Here is a 22,570-nt window from a genome sequence, read left to right on the forward strand (position 1 = left end):
TCCAACCATCATCCATCCATCCAACCATCCATCCATCCATCCATCCAACCATCCGTCTATCCATCCATCCATCCATCATCCATCTATCCATCCATCCAACCATCATCCATCCATCATCCATCCATCCATCCATCCATCCAACCATCCATCCATCCATCCATCCATCCAACCATCCGTCTATCCATCCATCCATCCATCCATCATCCATCCATCCATCATCCATCCATCCATCCAACCATCATCCATCCATCCAACCGTCCATCCATCCATCCGTTTATCCATCATCCATCCATCCATCCATCCATCCATCCATCCAGTAAACCCAGTTTGTATGACTTGGTGGCTGATATTGACTCTGTGTCTTGTACGGTACAGATTACCGGTTTCTGGCTGATTACTGATGATGGGGGACATCAGGATCACAACAGATTTTCTTAATGGTGTTTTCCAGCTGTGTGCTAACTTTTGAATTCTCTTCCTTTGGTTCAGAAATTATTACTTCAGTTTTCTTTTGATTCGGCTGAAAAAATATTTTCCGCATTCATTTCTTTTATGCATTTACTAAGCTCTTGAATCAGAATCAACAAACCCACATTAAAAACTTAGTGCTGTTTGAAAGTTCCACTTGTTTCCACTTGAATATAACCTTTGATAGGTCCTCTACTAAACATGCTTGGCAAGACAGGAAACAGTAGAACAGCACCTTTTTAATGACTTTTAGTCTGGTCAAATTTGGCAAAAACTAGACTGAATAAAGGGGGTCTTAATCAGAAGTACGTATGGTTTGACGTCGCTAAAATGGATGCATATGTAACTTCATCACAGTTAATTCAATCCCTTTAATTTTTTTACCAAATAGGAGACATCTGAAGTGTATTTATCTTCTTTTTTTTGCCGTTTGTTCATCAGAGGCATCTCCCAGTCCCGTAAAGAACTCCCCAGAAATGTCTCCAATGATGTCGCCTCGACAGCGCCGTGACTCAGACCGTTACTGCCAGCTATGCAACGCTTGGTTCAACAACCCCGGCATGGCTCAGCAGCATTATGATGGAAAGAAGCACAAGAAGAACGCCACCAGAGCAGACCTGCTGGAACAGCTGGGTCAGACCTTCGACATGGGAGAAATGAAAGGTGTGTTCCTCAGAACGATGCAACTAGACTGAACTTATTTACCTTAACCGCCTCCGATGCTAACTAATGCTACTATGTTTATGTTTGCTGAGTTGCAATTTACTCTGATTTAGATGCAGATGCTTTTGAACAAATGCAGAGTCATCAATACAGCAATACTCACAATTCAATCATCACTCAATCTATTCCACAGAAGCTTTAAAGGAAAAGTTAATTTTCATGTGAATGTGCTCTACTGGAGGCATCCATGTTTGTCAAAGAACACTACTGCCACCTACTGGTTAGTGACGTCACGGTGCGGTATCGGCTGTTGATCAAGTCCCAGTGCTGTATCAGGTGTTTGTCATCAACGCGCTATTATCCAAGTCATCTTGAAAACATTCTTCATTTTTTCATGCTGCTTTTATTTTAATCAAATGATAGAATTAAATAAAAATTCCCTGAGGCCTCCTTACTGCCCCCTGGTGTCTCTATATGACTGATAAAAAGGAAACAGCTGAGTAAATCCGTCAGGGAGGGGAAGAGTTTTTTGCTGCCAAAGCATTTGTCATCTTTGCATTTTTGTTTGCAAGTTTTTCTCAACTAGATTTTAGATTTATACAGTAGTAGCCATTCAATATTTCCCCACTTCCTTGAAGGGTCCTTGGCTGGTCCTTGGATGGTCCTTGGCTGGTCCTTGGATGGTCCTTGGATGGTCCTTGGCTGGTCCTTGGATGGTCCTTGGATGGTCCTTGGCTGGTCCTTGGCTGGTCCTTGGATGGTCCTTGGCTGGTCCTTGGATGGTCCTTGGATGGTCCTTGGATGGTCCTTGGATGGTCCTTGGCTGGTCCTTGGATGGTCCTTGGATGGTCCTTGGCTGGTCCTTGGATGGTCCTTGGATGGTCCTTGGATGGTCCTTGGATGGCCCTTGGCTGGTCATTGGCTGGCCCTTTGCTGGTCCTTGGATGGTCCTTGGCTGGCCCTTGGATGGTCCTTGGCTGGCCCTTGGATGGTCCTTGGCTGGTCATTGGCTGGTCCTTGGCTGGTCCTTGGCTGGTCCTTAGATGGTCCTTGGCTGGTCCTTGGATGGTCATTGGATGGTCCTTGGCTGGTCCTTAGATGGTCCTTGGCTGGTCCTTGGCTGGTCCTTGGATGGTCCTTGGCTGGCCCTTGGCTGGTCCTTGGGTGGCCCTTGGATGGTCCTTGGCTGGCCCTTGGATGGTCCTTAGATGGTCCTTGGCTGGTCCTTGGATGGTCCTTGGATGGTCCTTAGATGGTCCTTGGATGGTCCTTAGATGGTCCTTGGCTGGTCCTTGGCTGGCCCTTGGCTGGTCATTGGCTGGCCCTTTGCTGGTCCTTGGATGGTCCTTGGATGGTCCTTAGATGGTCCTTGGATGGTCCTTGGATGGTCCTTGGATGGTCCTTGGCTGGTCCTGGCTGGTCCTTGGATGGTCCTTGGCTGGCCCTTGGCTGGTCCTTGGGTGGCCCTTGGATGGTCCTTGGCTGGCCCTTGGATGGTCCTTAGATGGTCCTTGGCTGGTCCTTGGATGGTCCTTGGATGGTCCTTAGATGGTCCTTGGCTGGTCCTTGGATGGTCCTTAGATGGTCCTTGGCTGGTCCTTGGCTGGCCCTTGGCTGGTCATTGGCTGGCCCTTTGCTGGTCCTTGGATGGTCCTTGGCTGGCCCTTGGATGGTCCTTGGCTGGCCCTTGGATGGTCCTTGGCTGGTCCTTAGATGGTCCTTGGCTGGTCCTTGGATGGTCATTGGATGGTCCTTGGCTGGCCCTTGGATGGTCCTTGGCTGGTCCTTGGCTGGTCCTTGGCTGGTCCTTGGATGGTAACCTACGGTTCAAATTTCAATCTCTGTACTAAAATATTCTGTCCTGATTTATGGACATTAGGATCTAAACAGAAGCGCCACCTCCTGGTCAGACCCTGTAATTCAGTGAAAGGGTCACAGTAAAAACATATGGGAGAGGGGGTCACTGCAGCGGCTGGAAGTTGGAGGGATTTTGTTGGTAGTTGGAGGGAAGTGGGCTGCCATTCAGCTGGGAAGGCCATTTCTGTAGTTCATCTGAACTTTCCTACCCTTCTACTTTGTTTAGTAAGAAAAAAAACTTTAAAAAAGTATGTTTGAATTAAATGTAGGTGTTTTGTGTGTTTGTGTTTGCTCAACTTATTTTAATGGCTGTTTTGTATTGATGGGAACCTAAAACTGTTTCATCTGTAATGCAGATCCTGCAGTTTATCACAGTCGATTCATGAAATATCTTCCTGCATGTCATTAATGAAACTTCTAATCAGACACATGAGGCATTGTGGCTCATCAGGTCGGCTCTCCAGCTGGGAGTAATACATTAGCATCAAATCATTTCCTTCAGGATGTGTGATTAATAAGGCGCCCCATAAAGCCAGAGGGCTTCAGATTACTGTTTTCTACTACGGCTGTCAGACTGATTGCTGTTGCTTCCACCAGCATAACAAGCTGTTGACGTTTTACAAGAATGGAAGACATTTGCCTGTCTACCAGTCACAGGATGTCAATACGAGCTCCAAGTATTGGGTAAACTGGTGCAGAGCTGGCTGGAAGAAGAGGAGCAGTTAGTTAGTTAGCCATTATTGTCCTGCAGGATATCTTATATTAATTTTTGTTCTTTTCTTCCAGTGCGTGACTTGAGTAATATCTTTTTTTAGTCTCTTGCTGTTTAGCCACCTATCGTTTCTTCTTAAACTCTAATTTTTTCCCCCGTGTCTGATGTTTAGCTTTAGCAGCAGTTTTTGATGCAGAAATTCATTTTTATATTAATTAAAATTTTAAAGGAGAAGTTCCGTCAGCAAGAAATAATCAATGGATCATTATTTTTACCTAAAACTGATTTAATGAATTTAGCGTCAATCAGCAAAAAAATAAAAATAATTTTTGTTGCGATCACTGAGTCTGGGAGCGGCCATTTTTGCCCAAATCTAGTAGCCCCTCCCTCCTGCCATCTTCCAGCAGTGACGTCACGGTGCGGTAAGCCTAGCGCCATTCTCCCCGCTTTACAAGCTAAATCAATGGGAACTACTAGACACATCTGCAATCAACAACAATTATTGAAGATTTCCAGAGGACTTCACCATTGAAATTCACCAGAGCTATAGTGAAACTGACAATGCCCACGTGCATGGCAGCTGGATGCTGGAATACATCGGGTAAAAGTGAAAAGAAAGAGTTATTTCACCTTTCTGATTCCTGATCCTCCACGGACGGGTTGGTCGTTGGATCGCCAACTTGAAGAGGGAGGATTTGCCATCGAACTTCTGGCCAGAGAAAAAACCCGTAATATGTAGCCAACATTTGGAAGAAGAATGTTTTCAAGATGACTTGGATAATAGCGCGTTGTGACAAACACCAGATACAGCACTGGGACTTGATCAACAGCCGATACCGCACCGTGACGTCACTAACCAGTAGGTGGCAGTAGTGTTCTTTGACAAACATGGATGCCTCCAGTAAAGCACATTCACATGGAAATTACTCTGAATTAAAAACACTGATCATTTATTGAACAGGATCACTGCAAAAAAAGTTATTTACATAAGTAATTTTTTCTTAAAGCTGCTGTCTGTAAGATTTTAAAAATCACTTTTTTGTCATATTGGCTAAAACTGTCCCTATGCCCAGACAGCAGTACATGTGATATGTAACCTCTGAAAAAACTGCTTCAATTGGTCCCGCCTACTGCCTGTTTTTCAATCTGGAAAGAATATTTCTGGACGAGACAAAACAACCAATCACAGCCAGAGGAGCGTCTGATGGAGTGTCAATCACAGCTCACACACGCTGAATCCCGCCCCCTCCCTCTCACCGCTGAACCTGCCGCTGCCGCCCGGCTGCCGCAGTCAGCAATTGAGTAATAAATTTGTAACTTCGGTATAACCAGCATCTTATATCTAGCTGCTTGGAGGTGAGTGTTATCGCTCTTACCGGTTCACCGCGTACGCTGCTTGGACGCTTCTGGTCGCATGCGGTAGCCGCGCAGGTGCTGTGAGAGGGGTGGAGCTTGGAGGTGGGGCATGAGTGAAGCAGAGAGGGTGGGGGAGTGGCGTGAAACCTGTTTTTCTTCAAATTTTCAGTGGAAGTCTGCTCTCTTCTCAATGTTACAGACTGCAGCTTTAAAATAATTGCATTTTTTTCTTGAATTGAGGAGGTAAATGAGACATTTCGCCAATGGCACGAGACAATTTACATTTAAAATAAGAAAAAAACAATTGCGTTGTTTTTTTTCCAGTGAATATTATCTACTTATCTTATACTAAGAATGAAAATACTCATCCCATTGGCAAACTATCTCATTTACCTGCTCAAAATAAGGGTAAATGCACTTAATTTAATACATTTTTACTTATTTCTAGATGATTTTTCCAGTGATGGAATAATTTCATATTCAAAGTACTTTCAGAAGTATTTTCGCCAAAGTCCTGAATCGATTCAATTTTGATTCAATCTAGTTTTACAATAATGAAAGCGGTTCAACTGTGTTTCAAAATACTCATGTATTTTGTTTTTTCCTGTCTTATTGAACACAATGTGCAAACTTGTAAATCAGAAAATTTAAACATGAGATGTGAACAAAACTGTCTAAAAAGTGCAAACTCGTTTGTGAAAAGTGAAAAAGTGAATCCTCACACGAGCAAGCAGACATGCATGAGCTGCATTATCTTCGCTGCACAAACCTGTAGTATCAACTACAGGGTGTTTCTTATTGCTCAGCCCCCAGTCGTTAATGTCTTCAGTCAACCTATTGGCTATTTGCAGCTGTCTGAAATAATCTTGATTGCATCTTTCCTGCTTATTTGAATGTGAATGTAACATGGGTCACTATAAAATAAATCGATCTCATTCCCTAGACATCGATCTTGCAGAAATGTTAAGGAATCGATTCAAATTCGATTAAATCTATTTTTTTTTTACCCAGCCCTATTCAGAAGTTTAAATTCTGTATGTGAGCTGACTTTTCCTTTAAATTTGCAGAAAAAAATGAACACCATGGGTGAGCCTGCTTTAATTTGCAGCCATGTCAGACTGGAACTGCTGTTGCTCCTTAGGTGATTTCTCAGGTGTGCAAACACTTCTTGCTCCAGGAGAAAATCCCACATCTGGTCCAAACGGTAGAGAAGATGTGCCCATCTATATAAACAGATCTAACAGATGCAACTCCCTAAATTCAAATGGTAGCAGTTTTTTTTCAGTAGCAGTCACTGGTTTGTTTTTCCATGGCAACACTCCAGATTTAAAGCTGTATTTAGACTGCAGTGGTCGGTAAGGCTGCAGCTGACTGTGCAACCAAAGAGGTTTTCCTCTTTTTCTTTTTTTTCCATATTTCTGTTAGTTCCATATCTTTGTCTTGTGAGGTCTTAATCCAACAATGCCACGTTTAATCTGCATGAAAATGGATCAACCAGAAAGACTGTTTTAAATTCCTTTAGGATAGAATATACTAAAAATGGATACCTAAGCAAAAAAAGAAAAGAAAAAAATAATCTATTTTTATCTATTAAATGTAAGAAAATGTAATACTTTAATGAAAGTGAGCTTTTGAAGATTGTCACATTCATCAGATATCATCCTTTTAACTTTTATGGAAACGTCTATATTTGATCATATCATATTTTTGTATCATCAAACTGCTGTTATTGGGAATTGAAAACCTGTCGCCTTTAATCCGTACTGAACGGATCTAATGTCATAGGTGCTTCCTCAGCCTTACCTTTGTCATTGTGTTACTGCTCTGGAGGGATTATTAAACTAAGGCTAAAAATGTCAGCATGCTAGCTGTACTATTCAGCACTTGGAATAATCAGCGGTTCTCGCTTGTGATTACCGATTAGTAACGAAGTGGCAAATCTTCCCCATCAGAAAAAATCAGCGGCATGTTCGTGTGGAGAGGAGAAATAGCCGCAGTGTGCTCAACCCTTCACCCGACACACTAACAGGATGTAGAGGTGGAGGAAGGGGAGAAAATAACCTTCTCACCATGTACTCAGTGCTCTTTTCATCCTTCTTTACCTCCATCTCTTTCCGTTTATTCTCTCTACTGTCTTCTGCACACTTTATCTGACCCCCCAGCACTGTCCTCACACACCTCTCAAATAGCTGAGAAAAAGTGAAATCTGACTCTGGATGCTGCATGGGATGAAATATGCAGCAGCTCCCATAAAGGAGGCCTTCTATGCGGTATGTCCTGCTGCCGCGTAGCTATGGAAAGTTGATGGCAAAGAAACTGGAGACGGAGAGGAAAGACAAAGAGAGGGAAGTCAGGGGCAGAGCATCGGGCTCGATGAAAGGCCTTCTGGAGGTGAAACGGTCCTCCTGCTCCAGCTCAGATAACCAGACTGAACACAAACCTTTGCTTCTTATAAAGAAGAGACGGACGGATGATGAATAAAAACTGTTAAGCTCTACAATTCTGCATGATAACTTCCTTTGACTTCCTTTTCTTAATTTAATAACTAATTGTAACTCTGTTGCATTTTCCTTTGCATCATCTTGAAAAACTATTTATTTTGGTTTATGGTGAGCAACAAGTTGGGGCAGCACCGAGTCCAACCACAAAGAAATTAATTGTCTAAATGAAACAAATTATTTATTTACTTCTTTTTTTTTATACCAACAGGCCATAAAGAAAATGATCTTAAAGGAATAGTACACCCAAAACATGATTAGCCTTCATTTTCTACTCACCCCCATGCTGAACAACACTCTGGAGTACTTTTTTGATATCTCAAATGCATCTGGAGATCTGGGAGGCTTCTTGCTGTCTGCTGACATTCAAATAATGGAGGTCTATGGCGCCCGAGACAGAAAGGTCCATAAAAGTCCACAAAAAATGTGTCAATATTCCTCCATACTGCTCGTCCAATGTATTCCAAGTGTCCTGAGTGGGTAGCGTCCAGAATTTACTCGAAACGAAGTCATTTAGAATGTTTTTAGAGCATAAACAGTAGTTTATAGGATTTCCTAAAAGCGCGTTCACGAGTCTACGGAAACCACGGCAGACCAAACCAGATGAAAGTGCGCATTCAGCGTCTGCTCTGCCGATAATGCAAGCGTAGAAGAAGAAATGTGCTGTTTACCTGTGCAAAGAAAGAAACAACGAAAGAAAAATGTCTGAGGACTTCAGTGTTGAGGAAGAGCATGAGTTCTTTGCCGAGCTGAATGCGTTTTCTAATCATGTTTTGGGTGTACTATTCCTTTAAATGAAACAAAAGTCTAATTTTAAAATGTGAGGAGTAGAAGTGAAAAGTTGTCTAAACAATAATTACTGCAGTAAAGTATAGATAGCTAAAATTTCTACTTAAAGTTAAAGTAAGGAAGTATTTGTACTTTGTTAGTGGACACCTCTGTTCCTAAGGAGACATCCTGCAGACATCAGCCACTCTATAAAAATGAGCACATAAAATAAGGCTGCCACATGCTTCTTTTCTCTAGTTAGTGTTGTTTAAAACAAAGCAAAAATAATGTATCTGTATTCTTTAATAAACGTCTTCCTACCTGTAATCTGTTTACAGTAGCTATGAAGCATCCTGTCCTGTATTTAATCTGGCTTTTTACTGTCACCCATTCATCTTCCCCCCAATGCTTTTCCAGCGTAAAGACTCTCCCATGCAGCTGCTGTAGAGGAAAACCAATATTCTCTTTATTCTACATCAGTGTATTGCTCCAAATATAGAATGCTGAACATGATACTGTCGACTCTGTCATCTTTCAAACGGCAGCCGATTCAGCAGCTAATAAAAGATGAGTAGTGGCCTCTGCATCTGTTTGGTCAGAAAGATGGAAATGTCTTAAGAAAGAAACAATCAGGCCATAGATTGGCTTCCAATGATAATTTATATCATCTTCTGATGGTTAAATGCAGGAGCGGCTGGTGGAGTTATAAATTCAAAATAGACCAAAAACCAATCAAACGTATTCTAAGTTATCACACCAGTATATTTATATGAATGCCAACAACAACAATAAACATTATAGAAACTTTCAGAACATTACTTCATGCTCAGGTTGTACATAAATTTTGTCCTTCTGAGGCTTTGTGAAGGTAAATCTGTGTTTTCCATGGTCCAATATTGTGTCACCTAAAAAAAATATGTACCAGTTTAATAATGGAGAAGCTATTAGTCAGCTTTAGATTGTTTTTAATATATAAAAACTATTTATTTTCTGAGAATGTTTATTTAAGAGCAAATATGCAAATGAAAATACATCTAGAAAAAGTAGACAATATTCTATTATTTTATTTTCCCCACCGCCATCAGACAGCTGAGCTGTTTGAGAAAACTCTAAATCATGTTAGACTCTGCATCCCACTGATAACACCAAAACAAAACACTGCATAATTGCACCATATACACTCACCGGACACTGTCCAACTGCTCGTTAACACTTAATTTCTAAGCAGCCAATCACATGGCGGCAACTCAGTGCATTTAGGCATGTAGACATGGTCAAGACAATCTCCTGCAGTTCAAAGCGAGCATCAGTATGGGGAAGAAAGGTGATTTGAGTGACTTTGAACGTGGCATGATTGTTGGTGCCAGAAGGGCTGGTCTGAGTATTTCAGAAACTGCTGATCTACTGGGATTTTCACGCACAACCATCTCTAGGGTTTACAGAGAATGGTCCGAAAAAGAAAAAACATCCAGTGAGCGGCAGTTCTGTGGGCGGAAATGCCTTGTTGATGCCAGAGGTCAGAGGAGAATGGCCAGACTGGTTGGAGCTGATAGAAGGGCAACAGTGACTCAAATAACCACAAGTTACAACCAAGGTGGGCAGAAGAGCATCTCTGAACGCACAGTACGTGGAACTTTGAGGCAGATGGGCTACAGCAGCAGAAGACCACACCGGGTGCCACTCCTTTCAGCTAAGAACAGGAAACTGAGGCTACAATTTGCACAAGCTCATGGAAATTGGACGATAGAAGATTGGAAAAACGTTGCCTGGTCTGATGAGTCTCGATTTCTGCTGCGACATTCGGATGGTAGGGTCAGAATTTGGCGTCTACGACATGAAAGCATGGATCCATCCTGCCTTGTATCAACGGTTCAGGCTGGTGGTGGTGGTGTCATGGTGTGGGGAATATTTTCTTGGCACTCTTTGGGCCCCTTGGTACCAATTGAGCATCGTTGCAACGCCACAGCCTACCTGAGTATTGTTGCTGACCATGTCCATCCCTTTATGACCACAATGTACCCAACTTCTGATGGCTACTTTCAGCAGGATAATGCGCCATGTCATAAAGCTGGAATCATCTCAGACTGGTTTCTTGAACATGACAATGAGGTCACTGTACTCAAATGGCCTCCACAGTCACCAGATCTCAATCCAATAGAGCATCTTTGGGATGTGGTGGAACGGGAGATTCGCATCATGGATGTGCAGCCGACAAATCTGCGGCAACTGTGTGATGCCATCATGTCAATATGGACCAAACTCCCTGAGGAATGCTTCCAGCACCTTGTTGAATCTATGCCACCAAGAATTGAGGCAGTTCTGAAGGCAAAAGGGGGTCCAACCCGTTACTAGCATGGGGTACCTAATAAAGTGGCCGGTGAGTGTATATTAATGCTCTGAACTGCCATATCTATGCGATTTTTTGCATCGCGTCTTTTCCTCCCACACTGTTTACATTTGATCACTGCTGCACTTTACAGATTGGAAATACCATAAAAATACCATAAAAACTCAATTTCGTTTTATATATACTCTGTTTATACAAAATGACAATAAAAGTTGTCTTAGTCCTTTTTCCATATGAATACCAGATTGTTCATTCTTCTTTGCCTTTTTCTAAAAAGTGCTTTAAATCAGTCCTAGCTGTCTTAATCCATGCTGGCTCAGATCCTGATGTTTGAAAAAGGAGGCAGGGAAAGCAGGATAAAGCCTTAGCCTCGCTGCATGCAGTTAGCCTAGCCTTGGAGATAAATAATCCTATAGACCTCTCAATCAGCAGCACTTTCTAACAGACGACTGTGACGTCAGCGCTGTGGAGGGAGGTGGTGAGCAAATAAAGCTGCTTTCAGCTCTGGGTGCAGGAGAGCTGCTCCCCAGGATGCTCCTATCTTTGCATTGAAGAGGAGCTGCTGCACTGGACAACTTTTAACCATCCTTTAAATCACGCTGCTAGTTAAAATATCTAATTGAAGTTAAGACATAAATCTTGACCCCTTTAAATTACAGCAAACTACTTTGTAGTTTGCAATTGAGAATGTGAGTAAAAAATGGATCTCAGCTCAGGAAAAAGAGAAAAAAGCCTCCTTAAACCGCATGCTGCGCCGTAGCGGATGCTTTCACCCTAATCCATCATAGCGGCTGCCAGGCCAAGAGCTTTACTCTGCTTCATGTCAGCCCTTGCTTCTGTTGTATCTCTTTTTTTGTAGCTGGAATGACAGAAATTCACAGCAAATGTCATATTTAATACGCTGAGACATTTCTCAGAGGGAAGAAAATATTCCTGGAAAATGCATCTGATCATATAAAGTCATTTAACAAAAATCTGAGACTATTCTGAGTTTAATATTCTGTTTAGTTTCTTTAAAAAAATATTTCAAATAATTAAGCTGGGTAGGAATTAGAGTTTAGCATTAAGAGACTACAGGATGTGGTTCGAGTTTTTTTTTTTTTGTAGCAGGACCTAATTGTGAAGCTCTGTGTCCTTTTTTAACTGTATATGTAATTCAACATGATAAGGAAATGTAAAACATTTGCAAATCTCATTTTGTAAAACTTAAAGGAGAAGTTCGGTTTTTAACACTTTTAGCCCATTTTCTGTAGTGTCCAGGATGAAATCGAATGATCGACACCAAAATTTTGACAATTGGTCCTGTCTCTGCTATTTGGCTCATTTAGAATCCCCCCCTGGCTGCTTCAGAATGGCTTCCATTGTGCATGTCCGATAATGTCCTTAAAACAACCTTAAACGTTCTTTTTTTTAAATATGCTACTCACCGGGTCGTCAGCGCTGTTCAATGACGTTCCAAAAAAAGTTTCGTGAAGAAAAAACGTTCCTGTAGTGTTTTATTTAGCATTTTGTAAATCCCATTGAGTTCTGTTGGAATAGTCAATATTCCGCTGCCACCGGAAACGGAAATGGGGCCTGTTTACGCAGTTGTAGTCTTTTCGCTTCACTCTGTGTACTCCGACGTCGAGAATCAAGAATCCACCTTTCGTATTCCATTTTCAGAGTTTTTTAAAGTGTTTAACAGAGACGTTAGCACCTCGACGTCGGAGTACACAGAGTGAAGCGAAAAGACTACAACTGTGTAAACAGGCCCCATTTCCGTTTCCGGTGGCAGGGGAATATTGACTATTCCAACAGAACTCAATGGGATTTACAAAATGCTAAATAAAACACTACAGGAACGTTTTTTCTTCACGAAACTTTTTTTGGAACGTCATTGAACAGGGCTGACGAACCGGTGAGTAGCATATTTAAAAAAAAGAACGTTTAAGGTTGTTTTAAGGACATTATCGGACATGCACTATGGCAGCCATTATGAAGCAGCCAGGGGTGGATTCTAAATGAGCCAAAAAGCAGAGACAGGACCAATTGTCAAAATTTTGGTGTCGATCATTCGATTTCATCCTGGACACTACAGAAAATGGGCTAAAAGTGTTAAAAACCGAACTTCTCCTTTAACCCCAAATTTTGCAATGTTATGCAGCAAAAATTATTATAAAATCTGTATTTTTAGCCATTTTTTACAAAATGTTTCAGGTCCTCTTCTTCAAAAATGATAATGGAGTAATTCTGTTAAACTGTTAGAACCATTCTGATGTTCACCTCAATAATATATGAAACAACTGTTGTGTTAGCACCCTAAACATTTAAATCTCTCTTCAATGAATGCAAATCTTTGGTTAATTAGTGGATTTCCAGCTTCTTTCCTGAGGTAGAAACAAGATATTTTATTGGACTACCAGGATAATCTGTTCTGTACAGAAACAGAATGTTTTTTTTTTCAATGAAACATTTTATTGTAAATTTATCAGAGCTAGGTACATTCCCAAAACTTCAATCTTCAAATGCTCTATGGAAATGTTCAAAGTATTAGATTTTAGATTTACTATTTTGCAGAACAGGTGAAACGCTTGAGGACAAATGGCCCTAGAGAGGATCTCCATTTCAGCACCATGGAGAGCGCTCTGTTTAAGTCAATGCCAACATGGAAAATAGGTTTAGGACGTTCTGATTTGCCATGTTTTATGACTGTTTGTTGGTAATTTTGATATATTTTTGTAACACAGTCATTCAGGAATGTTTTTTGGTAGAAGAAAAGTCACAGTGAACTTCCTAAAACCGACCATGAATGAGTTGTTGAACATCGAATAGAGAAATGAAAAACAAATCATTACACATTTGTTTATGAAGATTTTCTGTGAGTGAAGCTGTGGAAGTTTACCTCTTAATTTTCCTTTTAGTATGACTAATAAATAATTATACACTTTGAGTTAATGAATAATAACATGGTCAGTTCATTAAATATATCTTATCTTAAAGAGATCAGCAGTTCTCTTAAAATCCTTCATGCTTATTCAACAGTTACTGCAGGTCTGGGTTGTTTACTTACGTCTGGATCAGCCAGTTCAATTTCTAACACCGGAACCGGGCCATTAAAAATTTAACTTTAAAAGATAAGGACAGGTCTAGGTTGGTTCCTGTATGCCACAGTTGATCCTTAATAACGAACCAAACGTCTGCCCTACCTCCTCAGTATGCAGACTCCAGAGTCCTGCTAACGACCTGGATATTTGATTAATGTGTGTTAAAGCAGAGACACAGTTCTGCAGCTGAAGCCCCGTGCTTTAAATGTTTTATGAACGCATAAATATACATATGAGTCCTGCTTGATGTTTTGTTTTACATTCCTTCATCCCTTATGTACGGTGGCCCTGAAGTGCAAACTGCAACTACAAATCTAAAAGCGCAATTACATTAAGGAAAACACAACTACATAAAGCAAAGTGCAACTTCATTAACCTACCGGAAAAGGTAGGTACCAGTGGGAAACATGAGACATCGCTGATTGGACGACGGCGCCGTTTGACCCTTGAACCGGAAGTCATTCTGCCTGCTGCGGCTTTTGAAAACATGGATATTGTCGGCGCCCCAAACATGGCTGCCGTTATCCAGGAATATTTTGAATCAGGACATACGTACGAGGTGATACTGGATATGCTCAAGACTAATCACCAAATTTCAGTTAGTTTGCGTACACTGAAGACACACTTAAAAGAAGCTGGACTGTTCAGACGACGCAACTTCCGGGTTCAAGGGTCAAACGGCGCCGTCGTCCAATCAGCGATGTCTCATGTTTCCCACTGGTACCTACCTTTTCCGGTAGGTTAATGTAATTGTGTTTTCCTTAATGTAGTTGCGCTTTGCTTTATGTAGTTTTGTTTTTCTTAATGTAGTTGCTCTTTGCTTTATGTAGCTTTTAGATTTGTAGTTGCAGTTTGCACTTCAGGGCCACCGTACTTATGTGGTGAAATTCTTTGTTCTTTTATTGTTGTTAATTTTAGACGCTAAACTCACTTTTGTAAGAACTGCACAATGTGGTTGTTAAAAGACAAACCTAAAACAAGTGCAAACTAAAGTCAGCGATAGCGTTCAACTCATGACTGAATGAAAGATAGACGGTAGGTTTTCCACACTGTAAAAAATTTAAATCTCAAGATGTCATTTTTTCTTACAATAAGTGGATTTTTCCTTTAAAAGGGGAGGTTGTTTAGACACGTCAATGAAACAAGACGATTTACATTTAACGTAAAAAAATATATAGCCTTGTTCAGAGCGTGTGAGCAGAAGAAATATGGTGGAGCGCAGAGAGGTTTTCATTTTAAAGGCTCGAGCGACGATTTGGCTCCTCTCTAGTTCGTGGAATGTTGGCTTATAAAATTAGTAAAATAACATTTATTTGATTTAAGTGTGATTTTTCGACAATTGATAATTAAATAGGAAATGCGGGGCAACATGAATGGAGCGAGGTGTTAGGTTCACAGCTGGGAAATATTTTAACAGCGAGTTAAATAAGACAATCCTCACGTATCGGTCACATCATTAAATCAAACGCTGTGTGTCCCTGATATCATTACATGTAGGAAAAATGTCAGAAAATACCTTCTCCTGAAAATTTGAGCGCAATCCTGGCGCAACTTTAGCCTGTGTGCCATTCCGAACTTAGTCCCGCCCACAAGGTTTGAGGTTGGGAAGTTCGGTCTGGCTTTGCTCCATAGTAGCGCGAGTATTATCGCCCACTGTCAGGCGATCCAATCAAATTGTCAGGGTGGGCTTTATACGATGATGGACAGATGACCAACAGTAACGTAATCAACCACGTGACCAAAGCGCGCTTGGGTGACAACAATAATGGCTGCCGCTGGAGAGTTTGGGTGAGTAGATTCTGCTATTAGGTCTGTTCTAGAAGATATCGACAGCAAATTAATTTTAAAAGAGAAACAGAGAAACGCGATCAAGGCTCATCTTCTTATTCTAGGCGTGCAACTGCACGCTTTGATTTTTGTTGACAACAACTATGCGTGGCTTAACATACGTCACGCACTCCGTTGCTCTTATTGGTTGTAGGTCTATCCAATTGAGTGCAGAGGAATTTTTTTTCCTGGTTCGTTCGAAACACGCCCCATAATCACAGCTCTATGGAGCAGCATCAGACTCATTCTGACTAGAATTGAGTAGGACTACGTCAGGCTAGCGCAACTTTGAGCAGCGGAGCAAATGAGCGAACATCCTCCTGCGGGGGGAGCGGTAATTGTGCGGCGTTCCAATCAGTTTGCATGCTCTGGTCTTGTTTCAACTGCATAAAATGTTATTTTAATAGTAAAACATTAATTCCATTGGCAAATCATCTTATTTACCTGCTCAAATTAAGGGTAAATACACTTAATTTAAGACATTTTGAGTTAATTCTAGATCATTTTTGCAGTGCAGGTGTAGAATTTTGGTCCTTTTTGCAGGAAGGGGCCCCAACAGCTACATACAATAAGTGAGAGGTTGGTGGGGGCTGTACTGTGATTCCCTGCTGAGTGAGAAGCATGCTTTTATTTTACCAGCAAATTTGGGGGGTTAGGGTTGAAAATTAATTCATTTCCATCTTAGTAACATGAATTTAAAACTGGTTCTTGTTCAAACTTAATTGGCCCAAAACATTGTGACTCTGACTCTGTTTTTTTGGACCACAGGTTGCCCTGTTTTTAACTGTGATTTAACAGAAAAATGTCCACCTGAGTGCTTCAGCAGAAAAATGGTGGTTTTACAGCTGGAGGGAAGCTCAGCAGATAACATTAAAGAGCAGGGCATTACACGCTCTCTGAACTTTATCAGTTATGGATCAAGCTGCTCCTCTCTAGTGGCCCTCGGCTCCTTATTTTATCAATGCTCCCTGGAGACAGCGAAGGTTAGACTGCAGACTTGCTTGTTAAACATCCTAACGATATATTGTGTTTTCTCTGAACTCATTACGACTCTTAATTGGAGATGCAGTTCTGGCAGACATGATTTATCACATTGTATCTCCCTTTTTCAGACATCCTTTGGAGCTGACGGATGCTGTTATCTAGGTGCTCTAGGCAGTGCTTTATATTTACCGATGCTCGTGATAATAAAACAGATCTATTACAGCCTTAATGGTGGACTTGGAGGTGTGGAAATTACACCGAGCTGATCAAGGTCCTCTTTATAAGGAGACGAAGGACAAGGCATGTTCACTCACTCTCTCAATTGTAAGATATTTCTGGCCAACGCTCAACCTCTTCAACATATTTCATCCCTGCTTTCTGTCCAATTTCTAAAACCAATCTTATCTGGGGTTCTCTGAGTGCAGCAGCCATTTTATTTCCTCAAGTGGGGATGAAGATAGAATTGAGTGATGATTTTATTATGGAAGTCCATTTCTTTCTACAGTTTACTCTAAAATATCTCACTCATTTCATTCAGCTATGAATACTTTTTCAGTCCTAATTCAGATTTAGCCTGTGCTGTTTCAGTCGGGTTGCCATGCTGCAGAATGGGCTCATCTTCCAGCCTGGGAATGGGCTAGATGGCTGCTGGTTAATTTAGCATGAACCCTGGTCCAGCAGCACCTTTATAAACACTCTACACGCAGGAGCGCACTGTTGATCAGTCACACTGCCAACATGCTCCCTGCAAGCCGCTAAGTTAAAAGGTCTCAATTAGCTGAGAAGAAAACAAGATAGTCCAGCTGTTGCAGAACAAGTAAGGAGTCTTAACTGAGTGTCGGTACAGGCGATAACATAAAGCACGGATATAGAATAAAGACAATAGTTTTAGGTGACATGTGGGGAGATTACAAACTCTTTATAACTCAACATATTGTTATGGTTCTCCCCTTTTCTCCCCCTTAGTGTTCAGTTATTCTGTTTTGTTGTTCATTGGTTTATTTTCTATCATATTCAGCAGTCTTTAGTTGCTCTCTGCTGCCCCCTTGTGTTTGTTTCCTTTCCCCTTGGCTTCCTTCTAGTTAGTTCCACTCACACCTGCTCCATATTCAGCTCATTAGTCCATCCTTTGTTCTGTTCCCCTTATACACTCACCGGCCACTTTATTAGGTACCCCATGCTAGTAACGGGTTGGACCCCCTTTTGCCTTCAGAACTGCCTCAATTCTTGGTGGCATAGATTCAACAAGGTGCTGGAAGCATTCCTCAGGGAGTTTGGTCCATATTGACATGATGGCATCACACAGTTGCCGCAGATTTGTCGGCTGCACATCCATAATGCGAATCTCCCGTTCCACCACATCCCAAAGATGCTCTATTGGATTGAGATCTGGTGACTGTGGAGGCCATTTGAGTACAGTGAACTCATTGTCATGTTCAAGAAACCAGTCTGAGATGATTCCAGCTTTATGACATGGCGCATTATCCTGCTGAAAGTAGCCATCAGCAGTTGGGTACATTGTGGTCATAAAGGGATGGACATGGTCAGCAACAATACTCAGGTAGGCTGTGGCGTTGCAACGATGCTCAATTGGTACCAAGGGGCCCAAAGAGCACCAAGAAAATATTCCCCACACCATGACACCACCACCACCAGCCTGAACCGTTGATACAAGGCAGGATGGATCCATGCTTTCATGTCGTAGACGCCAAATTCTGACCCTACCATCCGAATGTCGCAGCAGAAATCGAGACTCATCAGACCAGGCAACGTTTTTCCAATCTCCTATTGTCCAATTTCCATGAGCTTGTGCAAATTGTAGCCTCAGTTTCCTGCTCTTAGCTGAAAGGAGTGGCACCCGGTGTGGTCTTCTGCTGCTGTAGCCCATCTGCCTCAAAGTTCCACGTACTGTGCGTTCAGAGATGCTCTTCTGCCCACCTTGGTTGTAACGGGTGGTTATTTGAGTCACTGTTGCCCTTCTATCAGCTCCAACCAGTCTGGCCATTCTCCTCTGACCTCTGGCATCAACAAGGCATTTCCGCCCACAGAACTGCCGCTCACTGGATGTTTTTTCTTTTTCGGACCATTCTCTGTAAACCGTAGAGATGGTTGTGCGTGAAAATCCCAGTAGATCAGCAGTTTCTGAAATACTCAGACCAGCCCTTCTGGCACCAACAATCATGCCACGTTCAAAGTCACTCAAATCACCTTTCTTCCCCATACTGATGCTCGCTTTGAACTGCAGGAGATTGTCTTGACCATGTCTACATGCCTAAATGCACTGAGTTGATGCCATGTGACTGGCTGCTTAGAAATTAAGTGTTAACGAGCAGTTGGACAGGTGTACCTAATAAAGTGGCCGGTGAGTGTATACTTCACCTCTGCAGTCACATAGTGCTGGTTCCTTGTTGTTTGTTGCTTCCTCATCTCTGCCTCACCCCCCCCCCCCCACGTGAGTTTATCCCTCACATTTGCTGATGTTTGGTTCTAGTATTTTGTATTTAGATTTTTGGAATTTTCTTCATTAAACTTACAGGAACTGTGTCTCTGCATTTGGGTCCTCAAGTAACCTCACCCCCCCATGTTGACACATATTAGCTAGATTAATAAGCTCAGTTATAATTTAAGCTTTTGATTACAGGTTTTTCCACCTTATTCCTCGATAATCCAGATGGAATCTGTAGAAACTTCCTGTCTACAAACTTGCAGAGCTAATACTAATAAATAGATTAGTATTTATGAATTACAGTTTGCAAATTAATTTCCATTTCTTCATAAAGATAATATTGTCACACATGTCCCTTCATCTGTTAAAAAATGCAAAGATTTAGGAAATAATCTCCTATTATTAATAATGCAGTATTTTTTTATACGCCTGTTCAACTCTGTTCTTAAACACACTTTTATTTGAATTAATTCTCTTACTGTACTTTATACATTCTTATATATAGTTATTTACAATGGTGGAACATGACAAAGAACATTACATTTTTTTTATGCTGAGGAAGATTCTCAGTCATCCAGATCTTAGTCAGTCCAAAAAAAAGTTCAAAATCAATCCACTGGACTCTGTTTCCAAGTTTGAAGTCGTTTCGCTTCCCATCCAGGAAGCGTTATTTAATTTGACAGGAATCATCCACACGCCTTTCAAATGGGGCTTTAAAGTTTCATTTGAAGTTGTGTCAAATTAATATTTTAACAAATACTACTTGTTTTATTACTGTGTAAAAAGATTAAAATGTGATTTAAAATTCCACCTGACATGTGTGACTCTGTGATAGTAATGCAACAGCAGGTATTCATTGTTAGGCCCGCCCCTTAATGGCCGCCATCATTGGAAACTAGAGACTCAGACCTTTCCAAGGAGGGGTCAGAGGTCATTGGGAGACCATTTCAGGTGATGGAACCGGCATGTGTTACATGAGCTGCTCTGTTTTTCTTATTTTCTATTCAGTTTGGTGAAATTATTGGTAAATTTCAATGAAACGACTAAATCTTAGGAGCAAAGGCTTTGCCTCATGCAGAACGTCTCTAATAATGGAAATCAGCATATTTGTCTGAGCAGATTTCCTTTTATGGGTGGAAAATTGCATTTTTGTACATTTCCTCACAGCACACTGCCCACTAAAACCTTTGTGGAACAAACACGCTTCAACTTATTCAGTCCTAATTTGCTTGAGTTATAGTCAAGGTGTAGATCTATAAAGTCTGAGGTTCATCCAGAGTTTCAAATTGGCTTTCATGGTGTTTTTCAGAGTTTATTTTGGAAAGAAAATTGGGTAGGCTAAATATTTTTCATTTTCTTTGTTTAACCACCTATAAATCAGACATAGTGGCATTTAAAATAATGGTTCCACCTGAAAGATATTCCTCAATGCCTTTATGTCACACAAATATAAACAATTGTCTTTCCAATTTTTAGTTAGGGGGCTGAACTTGCTTTAATCCACATATGTAATTTCAGGCGGAATTTGACCCTTGGAGGGTCTTAGGTCTCCAAAGGTCTCCAATCCACAACTCAGTCTTCTACCCAAAGCGCAGGCAATGGTTGCGCTGTCTGACTTCTGTTCAGATGACCCCGTTTCAACCCCCCTCCAGCCCCTCCTCCACCATCGTAGCTAAAGCTTCATCAGAGCGTCATTCCTCTTGGATTCTTACTGCATTATCTGTCTCATCTCAGCCGGTCTGGCAGAAGACCGCCATGCTGAGCCTGGTTCTGCCAGAGGTTTCTTCCTAAAGTTGAGTTTTTCCTCTCCACTGTCGCCTCATGCTTGCTCATCATGGACAGGTTCTCTCAGCCTGTGTTATCCAAAACTATCCAGGTCTCTGAGTGAAGCTCTAGTATCAGCTCACGCAGTCCACTGGATCTCCCCATAAAGCTCAGCAGACCGTCTCTCCAACCAGCAGTCTACAGACTGACCAACTCCATCTATCTCCACTCCTCCACCAGTTTCAGGCCTGGGGGGGGAAACAGCCCTGTTCTTTGCTCTGTTCATGCATATCTATCAGAATTCAGCGCTAATGTTTCCTGCCGATTTCTGAGCACCTAAGACTAAAGTAAAATTCTTCTAATTGTCTTTTCTCTCCCTGTGAGTTTTTCAGGTTGAAATCAAACATAATAAAACTCAAGACTTGAATATATAATTATTGCTTTGTCCAGTGTTGTGCCTGAACGCGTTCATTGAACGAAAGTTCATGAACTCGTTCATATTTTGGGCGAACGTGAACTGAACGTACTGCATTACTGCCTGATGAACGTTATTGTGAACTCGTTCATTCTGGTGTCTGTGAACGGCACGCTCTCTCAGTTCAGCTCCGTTCAATAGGTTGCCAGATTTCTATAAAGCCCTCCAGGCGAAACCCCGGCTAAATCACACCGTAAACAGGCCTTAATATGTAGCGGGAAAAACACCCAATCTGGCAACACCAGCTACCAGCGTCGTAGCCTACAGCCGCGTGCGTCATCAAAACAAAATGCAGCGTGGAAGCCACAGCAGCATGGAGGCGACTTAAAACAGGTTTATGACCAGGTGGTCGGTGAGGATGATGGCAATTTTTGGAATTGTGAACTATGAACTGAACTAGTTCATTTTAAAATGTGTGAACTGAACTTTGAACTAGTTCACGTAGAAAGAGAACTTTCCCAACACTGGCTTGGTCATCTTTATGAAGTGAATATATCCTGAGGGGTTATATTCAAGATGATGATGATGGCCATAGGCTTTAACATCTGCTCTCCAGCTTTCTTTGTAGTTTTTCTTTTTATTTTACCGTTGGGTCACTTTGTCCACAAACTTAGCTGGGAATCAGAAACAGATGGAAGACATCAGAAGGAATCTGTTTCGACATTCATCAGCTCCACAATCTGTTTTCATATAGAAACATAACTCCAGCCTAATCCATATAAATGACACCACCGAGCACATTTTTCATCCCCTGCATCCTCTCCTGAGGTGCCTCTCCTTTCAAAACTCAACAAACAAGATTCCAGTGACTCATCTGCAACGCTTGGGAGGGTAGAAAGTAAAGGTGATGGAGGTTGGAAACTACCGAGGCCTCAGGGCTGCTGGTGTTTCATTTCTCATGCAGCATAGCATCAAAAGAGAACGACTACAGGTGGAAGCATCGCTGATACCGAAGCCGCTGTATAATATTTCAGCCTTTCAAAAAGACTTTGAGAAGCAGCCAGAGAGCACGGCCATAATACCTGCTGCAGAACTTCAGTGTCATCTGCTGACGCCGTCCTGGGACGACGGTGCGAAATTGAAATCTCAGGACAGCTGGAAGCCGCGCTGACAGAAGGGTTATTGTGCAGCTTATCAGCCGGGGAAGTGAAAGAGAGAGATTTGCTGCTCACTTCAGGGGAAATATTGCCCTCCATCAAAATGTTGGAGGAAAACAGCTGACATCGCCATCTCAGAGGAAAACTGTTACTAAGTGCAGATTTCCAGCTCCTCCTGCCAAAAAGCCAGAGGAAGAAAGAATACGCCTTTCTTCTTAAATTCCA

The 22,570-nt window shown here is 41.7% G+C and overlaps 1 protein-coding gene across 1 annotated transcript in view; it reads left to right on the top strand.

Moving 5' to 3' along the window:
• zmat4a (zinc finger, matrin-type 4a) overlaps positions 1-22,570 on the top strand; it is a 246,768-nt gene that overhangs the window by 176,413 nt on the left and 47,785 nt on the right. Inside the window, exon 5 of the mRNA XM_038306972.1 lies at positions 910-1,131. Coding sequence (XP_038162900.1) covers positions 910-1,131 — 222 coding nt within the window. The remainder of the gene's footprint in view (positions 1-909; positions 1,132-22,570) is intronic.

The sequence above is a fragment of the Cyprinodon tularosa genome, unplaced genomic scaffold (genome assembly GCF_016077235.1).
Source record: "Cyprinodon tularosa strain WSP-4 unplaced genomic scaffold, ASM1607723v1 ctg599, whole genome shotgun sequence".
In the NCBI taxonomy this organism is placed as follows: Eukaryota; Metazoa; Chordata; class Actinopteri; order Cyprinodontiformes; family Cyprinodontidae; genus Cyprinodon; species Cyprinodon tularosa.